Source organism: Mytilus californianus, unplaced genomic scaffold (assembly GCF_021869535.1).
Source record: "Mytilus californianus isolate M0D057914Y unplaced genomic scaffold, xbMytCali1.0.p SCAF_1, whole genome shotgun sequence".
NCBI lineage: Eukaryota > Metazoa > Mollusca > Bivalvia > Mytilida > Mytilidae > Mytilus > Mytilus californianus.
In genome coordinates, this window is record NW_026262581.1 from 10,392,671 (window position 1) to 10,411,301 (window position 18,631).

The window sequence follows — 18,631 nt, forward strand, 5'->3', positions numbered from 1 at the left end:
GCCCTGAAATTTTCAGATGAATCTGACAACCCGTTGTTGGGTTGCTGCCCCTGAATTGGTAATTTTAAGGAAATTTTGTCGTTTTTGGTTATTATCTTGAATATTATTATAGATAGAGATAAACTGTAAACAGCAATAATGTTCAGCAGAGTAAGATCTACAATTAAGTCAACTTGACCAAAATGGTCAGTTGACCCCTTAAGGAGTTATTGCCCTTTATAGTCAATTTTTAACCATTTTTCGTAAATTTTTGTAATCTTTTACAAAAATCTTCTCCTCTGAAACTACTAAGACAAATTTAACCAAACTTTTACACAATCGTCATTAGGGTATATAGTTTAAAAAATGTGTCCGATGACCCCGCTCGCGAACCAAGATGGCCAACATGGCTAAAAATAGAACATAGGGGTAAAATGTAGATTTTGGCTTATATCTCTGAAACCAAAGCATTTAGAGTAATCTTACAAAGGGTAAAACTGATTATCAGGTCAAGATCTATCTGCCCTGAAAATTTCAGACCAATCAGGCAGCACGTTGTTGGGTTGCTGCCCCTGAATTGGTAATTTTAAGAAAATTTTGCAGCTTTTGGTTATTATCTTGAATATTATTATAGATAGAGATAAACTGTAAACAGCAATAATGTTCAGCAAAGTAAGATCTACAAATAAGTCAACATGACCAAAATTGTCAATTGACCCCTTAATCAGTTATTGCCCTTTATAGTCAATTTTTTACAATTTTTTCATAAATTTTGTAAATTTTTGTAAATTTTTACAAAATATTTTCCACTGTAACTACTGGGCCAAGTTCATTATAGATAGAGATAATTGTAAGCAGCAAGAATGTTCAGTAAAGTAAGATCTACAAACACATCACCATCACCAAAACACAATTTTGTCATGAATCCATCTTTGTCCTTTGTTTAATATGCACATATACCAAGGTGAGCGACACAGGCTCTTTAGAGCCTCTAGTTCCATATTTTACTTATAAATGGACTTTGTTTTTCTTCCAGTCAACATTACATACATTCTGCAGTTTAAGTTTTTAAAACATTTATTAGATTCATAAATTATCCTGGATTTTTACCAAACTTGGACAGAAGCTACTTACAATCAAAAGATAGTATAGTGAGGAATATTTTTATTAATTTTTTTCCTCAATTTTGTTGAGCCTGCGATTAACTCTAAAAGTAGGCGAGACACTGGGTTCGGCGGAGCCCTTACGAATTTTTTTCTATATTTACAATTTTCTACAATGTATAGACATATAACAAGTCTCAACAAACCATTACTAGTCGATTACAATACCTTTTTTACTATCCACACAAACCCCAAGTGAAAAAAGAAGAAGGTACCTTTGATGAATAACCTACTTTCACTTTGGAGGATCAGGTCAGGAAAACGATATAAATTTCATATAAAAACTCACTTACTTTTCATAAAAATTACATCCTTAGATTCCGGAGATATTTTTTGCCCATGTCAAGACAGGTGTTCAAATTAGCGGTGGTCCTTTCTCCTAGGTCCAGGAACTGTCATATTTTCGCTCGGACTTCCGATTTGGTTATTAGCTGCACCTGATGGACTTTCGATTTTCAAGTTTTAGGAAACATGTATATCATGTGTATATCACATGGACTCGGTGAGCAGATTACAATTTTGTTAATCAATGTTTTTTAAATTTATTTTAGTATTTCCTGTCTATTTGTATTACTTTATTAACGTATATGACGTTGACATCGATATTTCTTTGTTTTCTAGCAATGTGCAGTTTACTATCCATATCCGTATACTGAAAAATTCTAAATTTCAATAGTTAAAATGGTGAAATATAATCTCTTTTTGGTGTAACCATGGAAATATTCTGCATTTATTTGTTATAAAATATTGCATAAAAGAAGGGTGAAAATGTTCCCAAAATTTGGTCCAAAGAAGAATTTCAATCCATTAGAGTGGTACCTTGTCTCAAACTATAGACATTTATCTATCAAGAGGTTCAAAAAAGCATTTCACCTAATTTTTCCATAAACACATGATAAACATGATAAAACTGAACTGAAAAGTTTGAGAGTCAAACACTACGATAATGTCTTGATCTATTGGAGAAATACAGACTGTCAAACAGAAAAATGGCCTAAAATCATGCGAAAAAAAACAATCTTGATGTTCATATAAACCCACACGTAAGGCTTTATTATTCTTCAACTACCTACAAATCTTGTGGACTGTTACCTTGTGAACTAGCATGTTAAAAATCGAGCTCATCTTTTTGGTCAAGTACAAAGCAGTGTTAATATTCACATTACATTAATATGAAAATGCATATTAATTTGCTGCTAGACGTTAAGTAGCCAATCATCATCTTTATATTTAGTTTTTCAACGCTATCAATCAAATTATTGTTTTCAAAATTTAACGCTATAAGGTATGGGGAAAATCTGTATTCAGAATATTTTTTTAGGAAAAAACATAACCCCCCTTTAAGTTAAATGGTCGTTTCCTAACTACAAACATGTATCAGTACATATCAGTTTGACAAATATTTTAAGGTCCTGCCCCCAAGGGCATCACCATGGTCCATTGACTTTGAATTAATTATTAATTTTCTATGTGGAGTATCTACTTCAGTTAAATTGATAGTAACTACTTACAATAGACAACAATATTTTCTAAAAAGTTTCATTACTGTATGTACATCTCAGTTTGTCGACCATTTTGATGCCCAGTCCACTAGGTCCATAGACTTTGAATTAATAAGTAATGTTGCTGTCCATCAGATTGTCTTTTTCTGAATTTTGTGATGACAGGCGAGACACATCTCTATGTCAACAGTTTATTCTCATTTTTTATTTGGGGACCTTTTATAGCTTGCTTTGTGATACTGTTGAAGGCTGTATGATTACCATCTAGGTCATTTGGTCTCTGGTGGAGAGTTGTCTTATTGACAATCATGCCACATCTTATTTTCATAAAAGTGCCCCAAAAAAATTCGTACGTATAACACATTTGATTTCCAGAAAATAACTTTAGTTTAAGTGAATGGATCTCTATGAAACTTTACCAGAAAGTTCAATACCACAAATGGAAGGTTGGGATAGATTTTTGGGTTTATGATATTAACAGTTTAGGAATTAAGGACCAAAAACAAGCATTTTTGTTGTTTCCGGACTTGTGTTTAAGTGTATGGATCACTCTACAATTATACCACAAGGTTACATATCACAAAGGAAAGGCTTGGATTGAGTTCTGGGATAATTGCCCCAAAAGTTCAGGAATATGGGGCGAAAAAAGGGCAAAAAACAAGCATTTTTCAGGTTTTGTTTAAGTGTATGGATCTCTCTAAAAAAAATTGTGCTACAAGTTCTATACCACAAAGGGTTTGATGGGATTGAATTTAGGGGGTAATTACTCAAAGGGAGGGGGTTCAAAAAATTTGGGGGCTTTTTTTCCGATTTTTTTTGGAGAGGAGGTTCATATTTTTTTCTTCAAAATTTTTGAAATTTTAAATTTTTGGAAAGCTTCAAGAAGAAATCTTCGCAATAGCACAGTATTGCGCAACAGCACAGTATTACGCAACAGCACAGTATTGTATAATAGCACAGTTTTGTGCAATAGCACAGTACATGTATAATGCACAGTAGCACAGTATTGGGCAATAACAAGAAATCTTCAATTGCACAGTATTGCACAATAGCAAGAAATCTTCTGTTGCCCATTAGCACAGTATTGCGCAACAACAAAGTTTTGTGCAATAGCAAGAAATCTTCAATTGCACAGTATTGCGCAGTAGTACAGTATTCTGCAATAGCAAGAAATCTTCAATTGAAAATAGATACAAATCTTTTTATCAATTTCAATGGGATCAATTTTAAGTCTTTAATGTTTGGGGGTTCTAACCTTGTATTACTTTTTTCGATATTGAGTCCCATTTCAAAATTGGTCTACATTTAGGTCAAAAGAGTCCAAAATTAATATTTGTTTGATTTCACCAACAACTGAATTATTGCGGCTGTATGATATGCTGAATCTTATTGTGCATTTTGATTTTTTTTATTTTGGGCCCTGTTTTCAAATTAGTTCATGCTAATGTTTGAGGGTCAAAAACTAAACATTGTCAATTGCACAGTATTGCACAATAGCAAGAAATCTTCTGTTGCCCATTAGCACAGTATTGCGCAACAACAAAGTTTTGTGCAATAGCAAGAAATCTTCAATTGCACAGTATTGCGCAATAGTACAGTATTCTGCAATAGCAAGAAATCTTCAATTGAAAATAAATACAAATCTTTTTATCAATTTCAATGGGATCAATTTTAAGTCTTTAATGTTTGGGGGTTCTAACCTTGTATTACTTTTTTCGATATTGAGTCCCATTTCAAAATTGGTCTACATTTAGGTCAAAAGAGTCCAAAATTAATATTTGTTTGATTTCACCAACAACTGAATTATTGCGGCTGTATGATATGCTGAATCTTATTGTGCATTTTGATTTTTTTATTTTGGGCCCTGTTTTCAAATTAGTTCATGCTAATGTTTGAGGGTCAAAAACTAAACTTTGTTTGATTTCAACTAAAATTAAATATTTTGACTTGGATGGCAATTATACCACATCTTCTTATTTCTAAAAGTAATACTACTTTTGTTTTTTATGCCCCCGCCGTAGCGGAGGGGGCATTAAGTTTTACCCTTGTCTGTCCGTCCGTCCGTCCCAAAGTTGGTTTCCCATCTCTAACTTTAGTTTGCCTCAACCAAATGTTATGAAACTTATACACAATGCTTATTACCACTAAATACAGATCAAGATTGAGTTTTGGTGGCGTCACTTTTACCGTTCTAGAGTTATGCTCCTTTACAAATGGAAAAATTGCTAAATTTTTCGTTTCCGTTCTCTAACTTAAGTTTGGCTCAACCAAATGTTATGAAACTTATACACAATGCTTATTAGGGCCCTGCCGAATGGCGGACGCCCTATAGTGACCAGTCTGTCCGTCCGTCTGTCTGTTTGTCTGTTCATCCGTCCATCCTTAACAAATTGTGTCCGCTCTATATCTAGAGAACCGCTAGGATTTCAAAGTTTATACTTGACATGTATATTAACCAACACCAGAGGGTGTGTCATAATGTATGAACAACTTCCTAGGTCAAAAATTTTGGTTTTAGTTTACAACTCCATGTCCTATGGTAAAGATCGTGTCCGCTCTATATAAACATAAAAATTGCTGAATTTTTCGTTTCCGTTCTCTAACTTTAGTTTGTCTCAACCAAATGTTATAAAACTTATACACAACCTTTCTAGAGTTATGCGTGTTTACAAATAGAAAAATTGCTGAATTTTTAGTTTATGTTCTCTACTTAAGTTAGCCTCAACCAAATGTTATGAGACTTACACACAATGCTAATAACCACAAATCTCAGATCGAGTTCAAATTTGGGTAGCATCACTTTTACCGTTCTTCAGTTATGTCCCATTATAACTATATGATGTGCAAGCGGGGGCATCATCTGTGTCCACATGTGGACACTATCCACATTTTTTACATATTTTGATTTTAGATGAAAGATGTTTTAATATCAAATCTGTCAAAGCTTGGGCCAATTTGATACTGGAATGTGAATGTTCATGCAACATTGAATGCATGTCGAAATGCAGCAAGGAATGTATGTTGAAATGCAACGAGGAATGCAAGGGGAACAAGCAATGGATAGGAGGTCAAAATAAAATAGTACTTACACACAATAATCATATTGTCGGAAACAGGGATATAACAATGATGGAGCAGTCTGAACATAAGAATTCCATCATGCTGAGAAATCTTACAAAAGCTGATTGGAACTCAACTTTTACCTGCAGTTTTGGTACACTTTTTAAGTCAATCAGCTTAGATGGATATAATGAGCGTAAGTTTAACTTTCTTACGTCTATATACAAATTTTTTTGCGTTCATATTATCATAATTATGTCATGGCGATGTCTGTGGCGTATCAAATTGTCATCCGAAGACATTTGTCATCCTATACATTTTGGTTTACAGGATCTCTATGAAATTGAAATTGTAGCACAAGCCAAAAAGGTTCCATATATATATATACTACACAAGGAAGGTTTATTTTGATTTTGGGGTTTATTGTCATTGCTGTTAGGAATTAGGAGCCAAAAACAAGCATTTTTTTCTTATTTCAGGACAACAACTTATGTATTAGTGTATGGATCTCTGTGAAATTTTACCACAAGGTTCTATACCAAAAAGAATGTTGAGGGTCGTGGCCTAAACCGATTAGAAATTAAAGGCCGAAAAGGGGTAAAAAAACAAGAATTTTATGGTTTGTGGACAATTACTTGAATATTAGTCTCAGGATTGCTATGAAATTGTACCACAAGGTTTAAAACGGTAAAAAGAACGTAGGGGGATTGTTAGGGCATTCTGACCCTACAGGTTTAAGAAAAAAGAAGCCAAAAACAATATCTTTTTATACGCCCTTTTACGGGACGTATTATGGTATACCGTTGTCCGTCTGTCCGTTCGTCTGTCTGTCCGTCGTCAACATGTCGGACATTAACTCAAAAACGCTTTAACCAATTTGCATAAAACTTTGGTGAATTGTTTATTTCTAATGACATGAGCTCCCTTTCGTTTTTTATAAATTTTAGATTTTACTTTTCCAAGTTATGAGGTTTTATTCATTAAAAAAAGGGGGATTTTCAAGTTTTCGGAAAATAACTCAAGAATGCTTTCACCAACTTGCAAGTATTGTGGTGAATTGTTTATATCTATTGACATGAGCTCCCTTTTGATATTTATATATTTTAGATTTTATGTTTCCAAGTTACAGGGTTTTATTCATAAAAAAAGGGGGATTTTCCAGTTTTCGGACAAAAAATCAAAAATGCTTTCAGCAGGTCTTATGAAACTTTGGTGAATTGTTTATATCTATTGATGTAAGCTCTGTTTAGAATTTTATAAATTTTACATTTTACATTTTTGAGTTATGGGGTTTTATTCATTAAAAAAGGGGTTGATTTTCCAGTTTTCGGACAATAACTCCAAAAAAAATGCTGTCACCAATTCTCATGAAACTTTGGTGAATTGTTTATATCTATTGATGTAAGCTCCCTTTTGATTTTCATAAATTTCTAATATGACATTGAGAAGTAATTGAACTTTATTTGTTTATAGTCTGACAACAGATTTACTAAGTATTTCACAACAGCAAGAAATCTTTAATTGAATATAAATTCAATTCATATAACCAATTTCAAGTTCTTTGACTACATTTATTCAGAAACCTATAATATGTCAAATATTTAATTACAATCCAAATTCAGACCTGTATCAAGCTTGAATATTGTGTCCATTTTTGCCCCAACTGTTCAGGGTTGGACCTCTGCAGGCGTATCCAGTTGCGCTCAGCGAAGCAGTTTATAATTATTTGTATCAATTGATTATTTTTTTAACAATTTCAATTGGGTTTTTATTCAGTCTTGTATTCTGGTGGTCTTTAATATGCTGAATTTAACCAGGTATTTTGAATCTGGATTTTACGGGACGTATTACTATTATGGTATACCTCTGTCCGTCCGACCTTCGTCAACATGTCTGACATTAACTCAAAAACACTTTAATAAATTTGCATAAAACTTTGGTGAATTGTTTATATCTATTGACGTGAGTTTCCTTTCGTTTTTTATAAATTTTAGATTTTAATTTTCCGAGTTATCGGTTTTATTCATTAAAAAAAGGGGGATTTTCCAGTTTTCTGATAATAACTCAAGAATGCTTTCACCAACTTGCAAGAAATTTTGGTGAGTTGTTTATATCTATTGACATGAGCTCCCTTTCTATTTTTTTAAAATTTTAGATTTTACGTTTCCAAGTTACAGGGTTTTATTGTCTCGCTTGGCGGAGTCAAAAAGCGAGACATAGGTATGCTGTTTCCGGAGTCGGCGGCGGCGGTGTCAACAATGTATTAGTTTGTGATTAGGTCTAGTTTGTGGGGAACCACAAGTTGAAGGTCAATCATATTTGGTATGCAGTTCACAGTATAAGCATTGGCACATCTCATTTCCATGGAGATTATTTGGCCCTGCCCACTCAGTCATGGTCTATTGACTTTGAAGCTTTTGCTTATTTTACATGTATTAGTTTGTGATTAGGTCAGTTTATGGGGAACCACTAGTGGTAGGTCAATGATATTTGGTATGCAGTTGTATAAGCATTGGCATATCTCATTTCCATGGAGATTATTTGACTCCGCCCCTTGGTCATGGTCTATTGACTTTGAAAATTTTGCTTAGTTAACATGTATTAGTTTGTGATTAGGTCAGTTAAAGGGGAACTATTAGTGGTAGGCCAATGTTAATTGGTATTCAGTTGTATAAGTATTAGCACATTTCATTTCCATGGAGAATATTTGGCCCCTTCCCCTCAGTCATGGACTCATGGTCTATCGACTTGAAAATTTTGCTTAGTTAACATGTATTAGCTTGTGATTAGGTCAGTTAAAGGGGAACTATTAGTGGTAGGCCAATTTTAATTGGTATTCAGTTGTATAAGTATTAGCACATTTCATTTCCATGGAGAATATTTGGCCCCTTCCCCTCAGTCATGGACTCATGGTCTATCGACTTGAAACTTTTGCTTAGTTTACATGTATTAGTTTGTGATTAGATCAGTTTAAGATGAACTGCTAATGTTAAGTCAATGATATTTGGTATGCAAATTTATTGGCATTTTTAAGTATCGTTTCCATGGAGATTTTATAGCTCCACCCTCTCTTCATGGTTCATTGACTTTGAAACTTTTGCATAGTTTACAAGTTTCTGTTTTTGTTAAGGTTTGTTTAAAGGGAACGACTTATAATAAGTCAATGATATTTGGTATGCAGTTGCATAAGCAATGGCACATCTCATTTACATGGAGATTGTTTAGCCATGTACCTCAGTCATGGTTCGTTGACTTTGAATGTTTGCCTAACTTATGTAAAATGTTAAGTATTGTTATTTTAATGTCAATATTTGCATAATCAAAATTATGAAAAAGCGAGACATATCTCTGTGATAACAGTTTATTGTTAATAAAAAAGGTGGATTTTCCAGTTATCGGACAATAACTCAAAAATGCTTTCAGCAGTTCTAATGAAACTTTGGTGTATTGTTTATATCTGTTGATGTAAGCTCCCTCAAGAATTTTATCAATTTTACATTTTATATTTCCGAGTTGACATTTTGTATGTCATAGTTCAAAGATAAACACACAAAAGACTTATATAATAAGCCTAAATGACAAAACTAGAAAACAACCAAATCAAATGTTATGAAACTTATACACAATGCTAATATTACAACAATAAAAAAGATCAAGTTTGAATTTTTGTTGGCATCACTGTTACCATTCTAGAGTTATGCCCCTTTACAAATGGAAAAATTGTTGAATTTTTTGTTTCCGTTTTCTTAATTAAGTTTGCCTCAACCAAATGTGATGTAACTTGTACCAGGGATGGGGTAATTGAAAATGTATAAATTGTTATCAAGTGTAATGCATTACAATTTTCCATGTCTTTGAATGTAATGTGTAATTGAGCATTTTTTCAATTACATGTAATGGTAATTTAATTAATTACAATGAAGAAAGCATGTAATGCTAAATTACTTTTGAATTACATTTCAATTACATGTACTTTTATGGTGTTAATCATGTTAATGATAAGAAATTGTGTTAATATAAATATTATTTATTTGACATACAGAAATGTTTTCTAAATAGTCTTATAACTTAAAAAAATGTGAGAATCATATATTGGTGTTGTTCAGTTTTTAAGAAAGATCTTTATCTAAATAGATTGATAACATGTATATATTCATATGATCAAAATACACATGTACATGTATGTATTGTTAAACAAATGTATATATCTTTCTTAGACAGTTCATTTAGAATTTTAAATCACTGCACACAATCATTTTGTCAAATTAGTATACACAAAAGGATTATAGAATTAAAATTATCAGCTGTAAAAACAAATGGCAATTAATCAGACTAAATGTGTAATAAAACAGCCTAGGGACAATGCCACCAATACATGTATTTTATCTAATTAGCAAAATATTGCTAATATTGAGACATTATACATTGTTTGTGCTAAAAAATTATTTTCAATCTAGTGACAAGCATACTTTTGAATAATCATGATAATTGTAAAGTAAAAAACATGGACAATTTTTTAATTTATTTATAATTTATTTATTTATATTATGTTTAATTAAATGGCTTCATTTCTGAGTTTTCAAAATACCCCTTAATGTATTGGGAAGTTAATAGGAACACATTCCCTCTTCTATCAACACATCTTATGATATAGCAATACCTGCCACATCAGCTCCTGTCTGAACACTTTGTTTCGACAGGAGCTGATGTGGCAGGTATTGCTAGATCATAAGATGTGATGATAGAAGACATTAAAAATACTAATGATGATCAAATGCAATGCTAAAACTATGCTGTAAGCATACATGAATATTTTACACATGCTATATATTGTTTAAAAAAAGTTATGATGAAATGTAATGTGTAATTTAATCAATTACTTTAGTTAGAAAAATGCTTGTTTTTTGCCCCTTTTTGGCCCCTAATTCCTAAAATTTGGAGGCAATTACCACAAAAATCAATCCCAGCATTCCCTTTGTGATATGGAACCTTGTGGTACAATGTCAGAGAGATCCATACACTAACACACAAGTTATGTCTGGAAGTTACAAAAATGCTTATTTTGGCCCCTTTTTGGCCTCTAATTCCTTAACTGTTGGTACCATAACCCCCAAAATCAATCCCCACCTTCCTTTTGTGGTATTGAACCTTATGGTAAAATTTCATAGAGATCCATTCACTTAAACTAAAGTTAGAGTGCGAAAACCAATGTGTCTTCGGACAACGACGACGCCAACGTCATACCAATATACGACCTCAAAATGTTTTTGCGGTCGTATAAAATGCTTATTTTTGGCCCCTTTTTGGCCCGTTATTCCTAAACGTTTTGGGCAATTACCCCCAAACTCAATTCCAGCTTTTCCTTTGTGATATGGAACCTTGTACAATTTCTTAAAGATCCATACACTTGAACACAAGTTATTGTCATGAAACTAGAAAAACTGTGTAATTTTTATTAACTAGTGTAATTGATCATTTTTGCAATGGAATGTGTAATTTAATTAATTACATTTCAATGTAATTGACCCCAAGTCTGACTTATACACAAAGCTTATTAACCCAAACACTGATTAAAGTTGAATTTGGATATTGTCACTTTTACTGTTCTTGAGTTGTGTCCCTTTACAAATGGAAAAATTGCTGTATTTTCTGTTCCCTTACTTTAGTTTGCCTCAAACAAATGTTATGAAACTTAATGCTTATTACCACAAAACTCAGGTCCAGTGTGACATTTGTTGGCGTCAATTTTACTGTTCTAGAGTTATGCTCCTCACAAGCGGAAAAACTGCTGAATTTTTAAACGACTGCAAAAAAATTTTGCTGTCGTATATTGGTGTGACTTTGTCGTCGTTGTTGTCCGAAGACAGTCACACATTGGTTTTCGCACTTTAACTTAAGTTTAAGTGAATGGATCGCTATGAAATTTTACCATAAGGTTCAATACCACAAAAGGAAGGTTTGGGATTGATTTTGGGGGTTATGGTACCAACAGTTAAGGAATTAGGGGCCAAAAATAAGCATTTTTGTAACTTCCAGACTCAACTTGTGTGTTAGTGTATGGATCTCTCTGACATTGTACCACAAGGTTCCATATCTCAAAGGGAATGCTTGGGTTGATTTTGGGGGTAATTGCCTCCAAATTTTAGGAATTAGGGGCCAAAAAGGGGCAAAAAACAAGCATTTTTCTAGTTTCATGATAATAACTTGTGTGTAAGTGTATGGATCTCTCTGACATTGTACCACAAGGTTCCATATCACTAAGGGAATGCTGGGATTGATTTTGGGGGCAATTGCCTCCAAATTTTAGGAATAAGGGGCCAAAAAGGGGCAAAAAACAAGCATTTTTCTAGTTTCATGACAATAACTTGTGTTCAAGTGTATGGATCTTTATGAAATTGTACTACAAGGTTCCATATCACAAAGGAAAAGCTGGAATTGAGTTTGGGGGTAATTGCCCAAAACGTTAAGAAATAAGGGGCCAAAAATAAGCATTTTTATACGACTGCAAAAAAATTTTGAAGTCGTATATTGGTATGACGTTGGCGTCGTCGTCGTCCGAAGACACATTGGTTTTCGCACTCTAACTTTAGTTTAAGTGAATGGATCTCTATGAAATTTTACCATAAGGTCCAATACCACAAAAGGAAGGTGGGGATTGATTTTAGGGGTTATGGTACCAACAGTTAAGGAATTAGGGGCCAAAAATAAGCATTTTTGTAACTTCCAGACATAACTTGTGTGTTAGTTTATGGATCTCTCTGACATTGTACCACAAGGTTCCATATCACAAAGGAAATGCTGGGATTGATTTTGGGGGTAATTGCCTCCAAATTTTAGGAATTAGGGGCCAAAAAGGGGCAAAAAACAAGCATTTTTCTAGTTTCATGATAATAACTTGTGTGTAAGTGTATGGATATCTCTGACATTGTACCACAAGGTTCCATATCACAAAGGGAATGCTGGGATTGATTTTGGGGGCAATTGCCTCCAAATTTTAGGAATAAGGGGCCAAAAAGGGGCAAAAAACAAGCATTTTTCTAGTTTCATGACAATAACTTGTGTTCAAGTGTATGGATCTTTATGAAATTGTACTACAAGGTTCCATATCACAAAGGGAAAGCTGGAATTGAGTTTGGGGGGTAATTGCCCAAAACGTTTAGGAATAAGGGGCCAAAAAGGGGCCAAAAATAAGCATTTTTCTAGTTTCCAGACAATAACTTGTGTTCAAGTGTATGGATCTTTCTGAAATTGTACTGCAAGGTACCATACCAAAAAAGGAAGGCTGGGATTGATTTTGGGGGTAATTCCCTCAAAATTTTAGGAATTAGGGGCCATAAAAGGGCAAAAAAAACAAGCATTTTTCTAGTTTCAGGACAATAACTTGTGTGTAAGTGTATGGATCTTTATGAAATTGTACTGCAAGGTATCATATTACAAAGGGTAAGCTGGGTTTGAGTTTGGGAGTAATTGCCCTAAACGTTTAGGAATTTGGGGCCAAAAAACAAGCATTTTTCTAGTTTCCAGACAATAACTTGTGTTCAAGTGTATGAATCTCTCTGAAATTGTACTGCAAGGTACCATACCACAAAGGTAAGGCTGGGATTGAGTTTGGGTGTGAGGAATCATAAGGGGCTTTAAAAATTTAGGGGGGGGTTTCCTTTTTTAGCTCACCTGGCCCAAAGGGCCAAGTGAGCTTTTCTCATCACTTGGCGTCCGTCGTCCTTCGTCCGTCGTCGTCGTCGTCGTCTGTCATCGTTAGCTTTTTACAAAAATCTTCTCCTCTGAAACCAATAGGCCAAATTTAACCAAACTTGGCCACAATCATCATTAGGGTATATAGTTTAAAAAATGTATCCGATGACCCCGCCAACCAACCAAGATGGCCGCCATGGCTAAAAATAGAACATAGGAGTAAAATGTAGATTTTGGATTATATCTCTGAAACCAAAGCATTTAGAGTAAATCTGACATAGGGTTAAACTGATTATCAGGTCAAGATCTATCTGCCCTGAAATTTTCAGACAAATCTGACAACCTGTTTGTGGGTTGCTGCCCCTGAATTGGTAATTTTAAGGAAATTTTGTAGTTTTTGGTTATTATCTTGAATATTATAATAGATAGAGATAAACTGTAAACAGCAATAATGTTCAGCAAAGTAATATGTACAAATAAGTCGTCATGACCAAAATTGTCAGTCGATCCCTTTAGGAGTTATTGCCCTTAATAGTCAATTTTTAACAATTTTTCGTAAATTTTTGTAATCTTTTACAAAAATCTTCTTCTCTGAAACTACTGAGACAAATTTAACCGTACTTGGCCATAATCATTATAAGGGTATCTAGTTTAAAAAATTTGTCTGATGACCCCGCCTTCCAACCATCATGGCCGACTTGGTTAAAAGTAGAACATAGGGGTAAAATGCAGTTTTTGGTTTTTATCTCTGAAACTAAAGCATTTAGAGCAAATCTGACAGGTGGCAAAAATGTTCATCAGATTTAGATTTATCTGCCCTGAAATTTTCAGACGAATCCGACAACCCGTTGTTGGGTTGCAGCCCCTGAGTTTGTTTTGCAGTTTTTTGTTATCTTAGATATCATTATAATATCTAATATCTAATACTATTAATTATGATTTTAACCTTATTTTACATGATTTCCAAAGCATCAGTAAATATAGGTGAGCGACACAGGCTCTTGAGAGCCTCTAGTTTTTCTTTAAAATTTTCCATTTTAAATTGGTTATTTCCGATTTATATATAAAATTAAAAGCAAATAATAATGATATGGTTTGAATGGGTAAATTAAAATTTCTTAAGTTCTTAGACCACATTCGATCTGTGTCAGAAACCTATGCTGTGTCAAATATTTAATTACAATCCAAATTCAGTGCTGTATCAAGCTTGAATGTTGTGTCCATACTTGCCCCAACTGTTCAGGGTTCGACCTCTGCGGTCGTATCAAGCTGCGCCCCAGCGGAGCATTTTATTCTAGTTTCCAGACAATAACTTGTGTTCAAGTGTATGGATCTCTCTGAAATTGTACTGCAAGGTACCATACAACAAAGGGAAGGCTGGGATTGATTTTGGGGGTAATTGCCTCAAAATTTTAGGAATTAGGGGCCAAAAAGGGGCAAAACAACAAGCATTTTTCTAGTTTCAGGACAATAACTAGGGTGTAAGTGTATGGATCTTTATGAAATTGTACGACAAGGTTCAATATCACAAAGGGAAAGCTGGGTTTGAGTTTGGGGGTAATGTAATTGCCCTAAACGTTTAGGAATTTGGGGGCAAAAAACAAGCATTTTTCTAGTTTCCAGACAATAACTTGTGTTCAAGTGTATGGATCTCTCTGAAATTGTACTGCAAGGTACCATACCACAAAGGGAAGGCTTGGGATTGAGATTGGGGATGATGAATCATAAGGGGGTTCAAAAAATTGGCGGTGGGGATTTTTTTTTTTCTTTAAAATTTTCCATTTTAAATTGGGTATTTCTGATTTATATATAAAAGCAAATAATTATGATATGGTTTGAAAAGGTAAATTAAAAATCTTTAAGTTCTTAGACCACATTCATTCTGTGTCAGAAACCTATGCTGGGTTAAATATTTAATCACAATCCAAATGCAGTGCTGTATCAAGCTTGAATGTTGTGTCCATACTTGCCCCAACTGTTCAGGGTTGGACCTCTGCGGTCGTATCAAGCTGCGCCCATGGATATAGGGAGGTAATCCACATACAACGTTTTGATTACTTCCCTTACACTGCTTTTAAATTATGTTTAAAGAAATGCATATTTATAAAGGAAGACCAGTAAAAATATCTGCAAATGTTGCATCTTTTTATTTTTACCAAAAAATCCATATGAAAGATTTGACACCATATTTTAAATTCTATTATTAAATAGATTAAGTTAGCACTATGGTAAATTTAAATGGGTAATTATGGTTGCAAATTCCATTGGAAATTTGAATTGAGATTATTTTTAGAATAAGGGAAAGGGTGAGTTGAAAAAAATTTGGGAGGGGAGGGGGGGGGGGGGGGGGTAAATAAGAATTTGGGGGGGGGGGGGGGTACAATTTTTCTCATTTCAGATTTCAGAAATTTTTTTTTTTTAGGGGGGGGGGTTAATATTCAACAGCATAGTGTATTGCACAAAAGCAAGAAATTGAATATAAATTCAAATCATATAACCAATTTTAAGTTCTTTGACTACACTTATTCTGTGTCAGAAACCTAGTATGTGTCAAATATTTAATTACAATCCAAATTCAGACCTGTATCGAGCACGAATATTTTGTCCATTTTTGCCCCAACTGTTCAGGGTTGGACCTCTGCGGTTGTATCCAGCTGCGCTCAGCGAAGCATTTTATTGAAAACTTGTAAACGGTCGAGATCCCCACCCCCAAACCATATATATTCTATGGGACAAATAAACAAATCAAATGAAATTTAGGGGAAATCCCCTGGGGTGACCCCCACTCCCTTCTTTTTAAAAACTTGTAAACGGTCAAGATCCCCACCCCGAAACCATATATATTCTTGTATGGGACAATAAAACAAATCAAATGAAATAAAAGGCGAGTCCCCTGGGGTCACCCCACCCCCTCCTGTTTAAGAACTTGTAAACGGTTGAGATCCCCACCCCTAAACCATATATATTCTTGTATGTGACAAAAAAAACAAATCATATGAAATAAAGGGTGAGTCCCCTGGGGATCACACACCCCCCTTTTGAGAACTTGTAAACGGTCTAGATCTCCAACCCTTAACAACCATATATATTCCTGTTCGTCATTTCAAGAAGATTTGAATGACATACAGGGTCAACCCATAGGCGTCACTTATGCATATCACAAACCAATTTGTACTGGACTTTGCCCAATGTCAGGCGATCATGGGAATGACGAATTATTGGAGCTTTGTTTGGGAGACTTCGTAACAGCATCCTGTTACAATTATTTCTTGTTACTGATAAGTTTTATAGATTTTGAAAAGACATTGTATGAATGATAAATAAGATTTTGGATTTTTTCCTTCTTTTCTTTGATAAATTGTTTGAAGAATTTTGTGGCAAGTTTGTTTGTTATTCTGTAAAAACTAATTTTCTGAATGCTATATATTTTTTTTTGATGAAGTGAACTCCTTTAAAAACTAAGCTTATATTGTTTATTACAGTACTACCTGTGACATTATCTTACTAATGGTGGCCATAAAAAATATGGTCACCATGATGGCCCTAAATGTCCATCATTATACCTCCTGTTGCTTAATTAATACACAAGGTATTTATCAAGAACTAGTCAAGTATAAAGGGAAATCATGACTGCATTGAAGTGTTAAAATTATATAACTTACAGGTAAAGTGTCTCAGGTAAAATATATGTGTTTGTCAAATTTAATAACTGTGATTATGACAAGAAAATTCTAAAATAATAAAACTAGTTGAACATATAGCTTCCTAACTTTTGTAAACATTTTCTCATGACTGTTTGTTTTGATGTTATACCTTTTAAATAATTCTATCAATTTAAGTTATTTTTTACATGTATATTTAGGCAAGTGAATAATAAATGAATATCATCTTCTACTATAATGCAAACTTTCACAACGCCTGCTTTTTTCCATCAAAAAGGTGTTTCTCTGATTAATTTTCTAAAATCAAAATTGTTTATACTAACTGCATTTAACATTGTTTTTAGGACTTATTCTAAATAAAATTTAGGCAATTCATTATTTCTCTATTGAATAAATACATGTATATTCAAAATATTCATTACAGAAAAATTTGATAATATTTTTATTGTCATATAAACATATTACAATTTAATCAAGTTTCTGACGAAAAAAAACAAAAACAAACATTATAATGCAAAGAAATAACAATTCTATAAAAATCAAAACACATGGAAAAAAATTATTAGGTTTCTGCCCTCAGTTCTAATGATTTTTATTTTTTTTTTATAAAGGAGCCAATATTTTAAACATGTTCCATGTTATAGAGGTTTAGCATTTCTTTTACTTTTTGTTTTTGGTTAAGATTTTATTCATAAGATTCAAGATTTTATTCACAAACTGGTCAGAGACATTATTATGAGAAGGTAAACAATTTTCAAATAGATTATCTCTAAGTTGTTATGTTAATTTTACAAACAATTCTATCCTTTATAGGAATTTTTATCTACCATTTTCTATTTCTAAATTATGACCACTAATTCTTGAAGCATTTGAGTTTACTGTTTTCATCAGAAGTTTTTATTTTATTTTCAAAATATTCTTATTTTTGTTCTTAAAATTCATTTTTAATCAAGAGCTTTAAAGAATCTAATTCATTTAAGTCCCTGCAATTATTAGCTTTATCTAAAAGGCCTGAGTTGAGTGAAATATTCTTTGCAGATGTATACCAAGAATATGTATCATGCATATGCCAGTCTTGCAGTTTTGACACTATAATACACAGAACAAAAAAGGATTTAATTAATAGACCATAAAAATGTCACAATCTATATAGAAGTGTTCTTTATTTTTTCTGGAGACAAATTTTGCCTGTTAACTGACAAAAATAGACAAACTGAAGATAACATATTTGATAAGTTGACAATTGTTTCAAAAAGCAAGACAATTTTTTCTTTAAATAATTTCTTTTCATAAGATTTATTTAATTCAGAGATAAGAACATTTTTCATTATGATTGGCATTTATCAAAGTTGATGATAACTAGGTAGCCATTTGGAAAATTAAAGTCTCTTTAGTGATTCTTCATGCACAACTCCAGTTTTGAGATTTGAAAAATATAAAAGATAAACAAAAATAGTTTATTCCTATACCATATAATGATATTTGTAGTTTTCCTGAATAATAATCATGATAATAGATTGTACAACTTTGTTAACAAAATTTATTGTAAAAGGCTTGATATTCATGATATTGA

The 18,631-nt window shown here is 33.1% G+C and overlaps 1 protein-coding gene and 2 long non-coding RNA genes across 5 annotated transcripts in view; 2 read left to right on the forward strand and 1 right to left on the reverse strand.

Annotated features, from left to right (window-relative positions):
* LOC127699971 (uncharacterized) overlaps nt 1-18,631 on the reverse strand; it is a 200,884-nt gene that overhangs the window by 73,490 nt on the left and 108,763 nt on the right. The window lies entirely within an intron of this gene.
* Nucleotides 1-18,631, forward strand: part of LOC127699863 (uncharacterized) — a 43,232-nt gene that overhangs the window by 2,728 nt on the left and 21,873 nt on the right. For all 3 annotated transcript variants that reach the window (XR_007981260.1, XR_007981251.1, XM_052203275.1), the window contains exon 2: nt 5,556-5,900. Coding sequence is in view for 1 of the 3 variants with exons in the window: in XM_052203275.1 (XP_052059235.1) it covers nt 5,556-5,900 (345 nt within the window). In the remaining 2 variants the exon portion in view is untranslated. The remainder of the gene's footprint in view (nt 1-5,555; nt 5,901-18,631) is intronic.
* Nucleotides 11,567-15,091, forward strand: LOC127699956 (uncharacterized). The gene is made up of 3 exons (XR_007981311.1): nt 11,567-11,660; nt 12,353-13,127; nt 14,914-15,091. It is a non-coding gene; the product is annotated as an uncharacterized LOC127699956 (long non-coding RNA).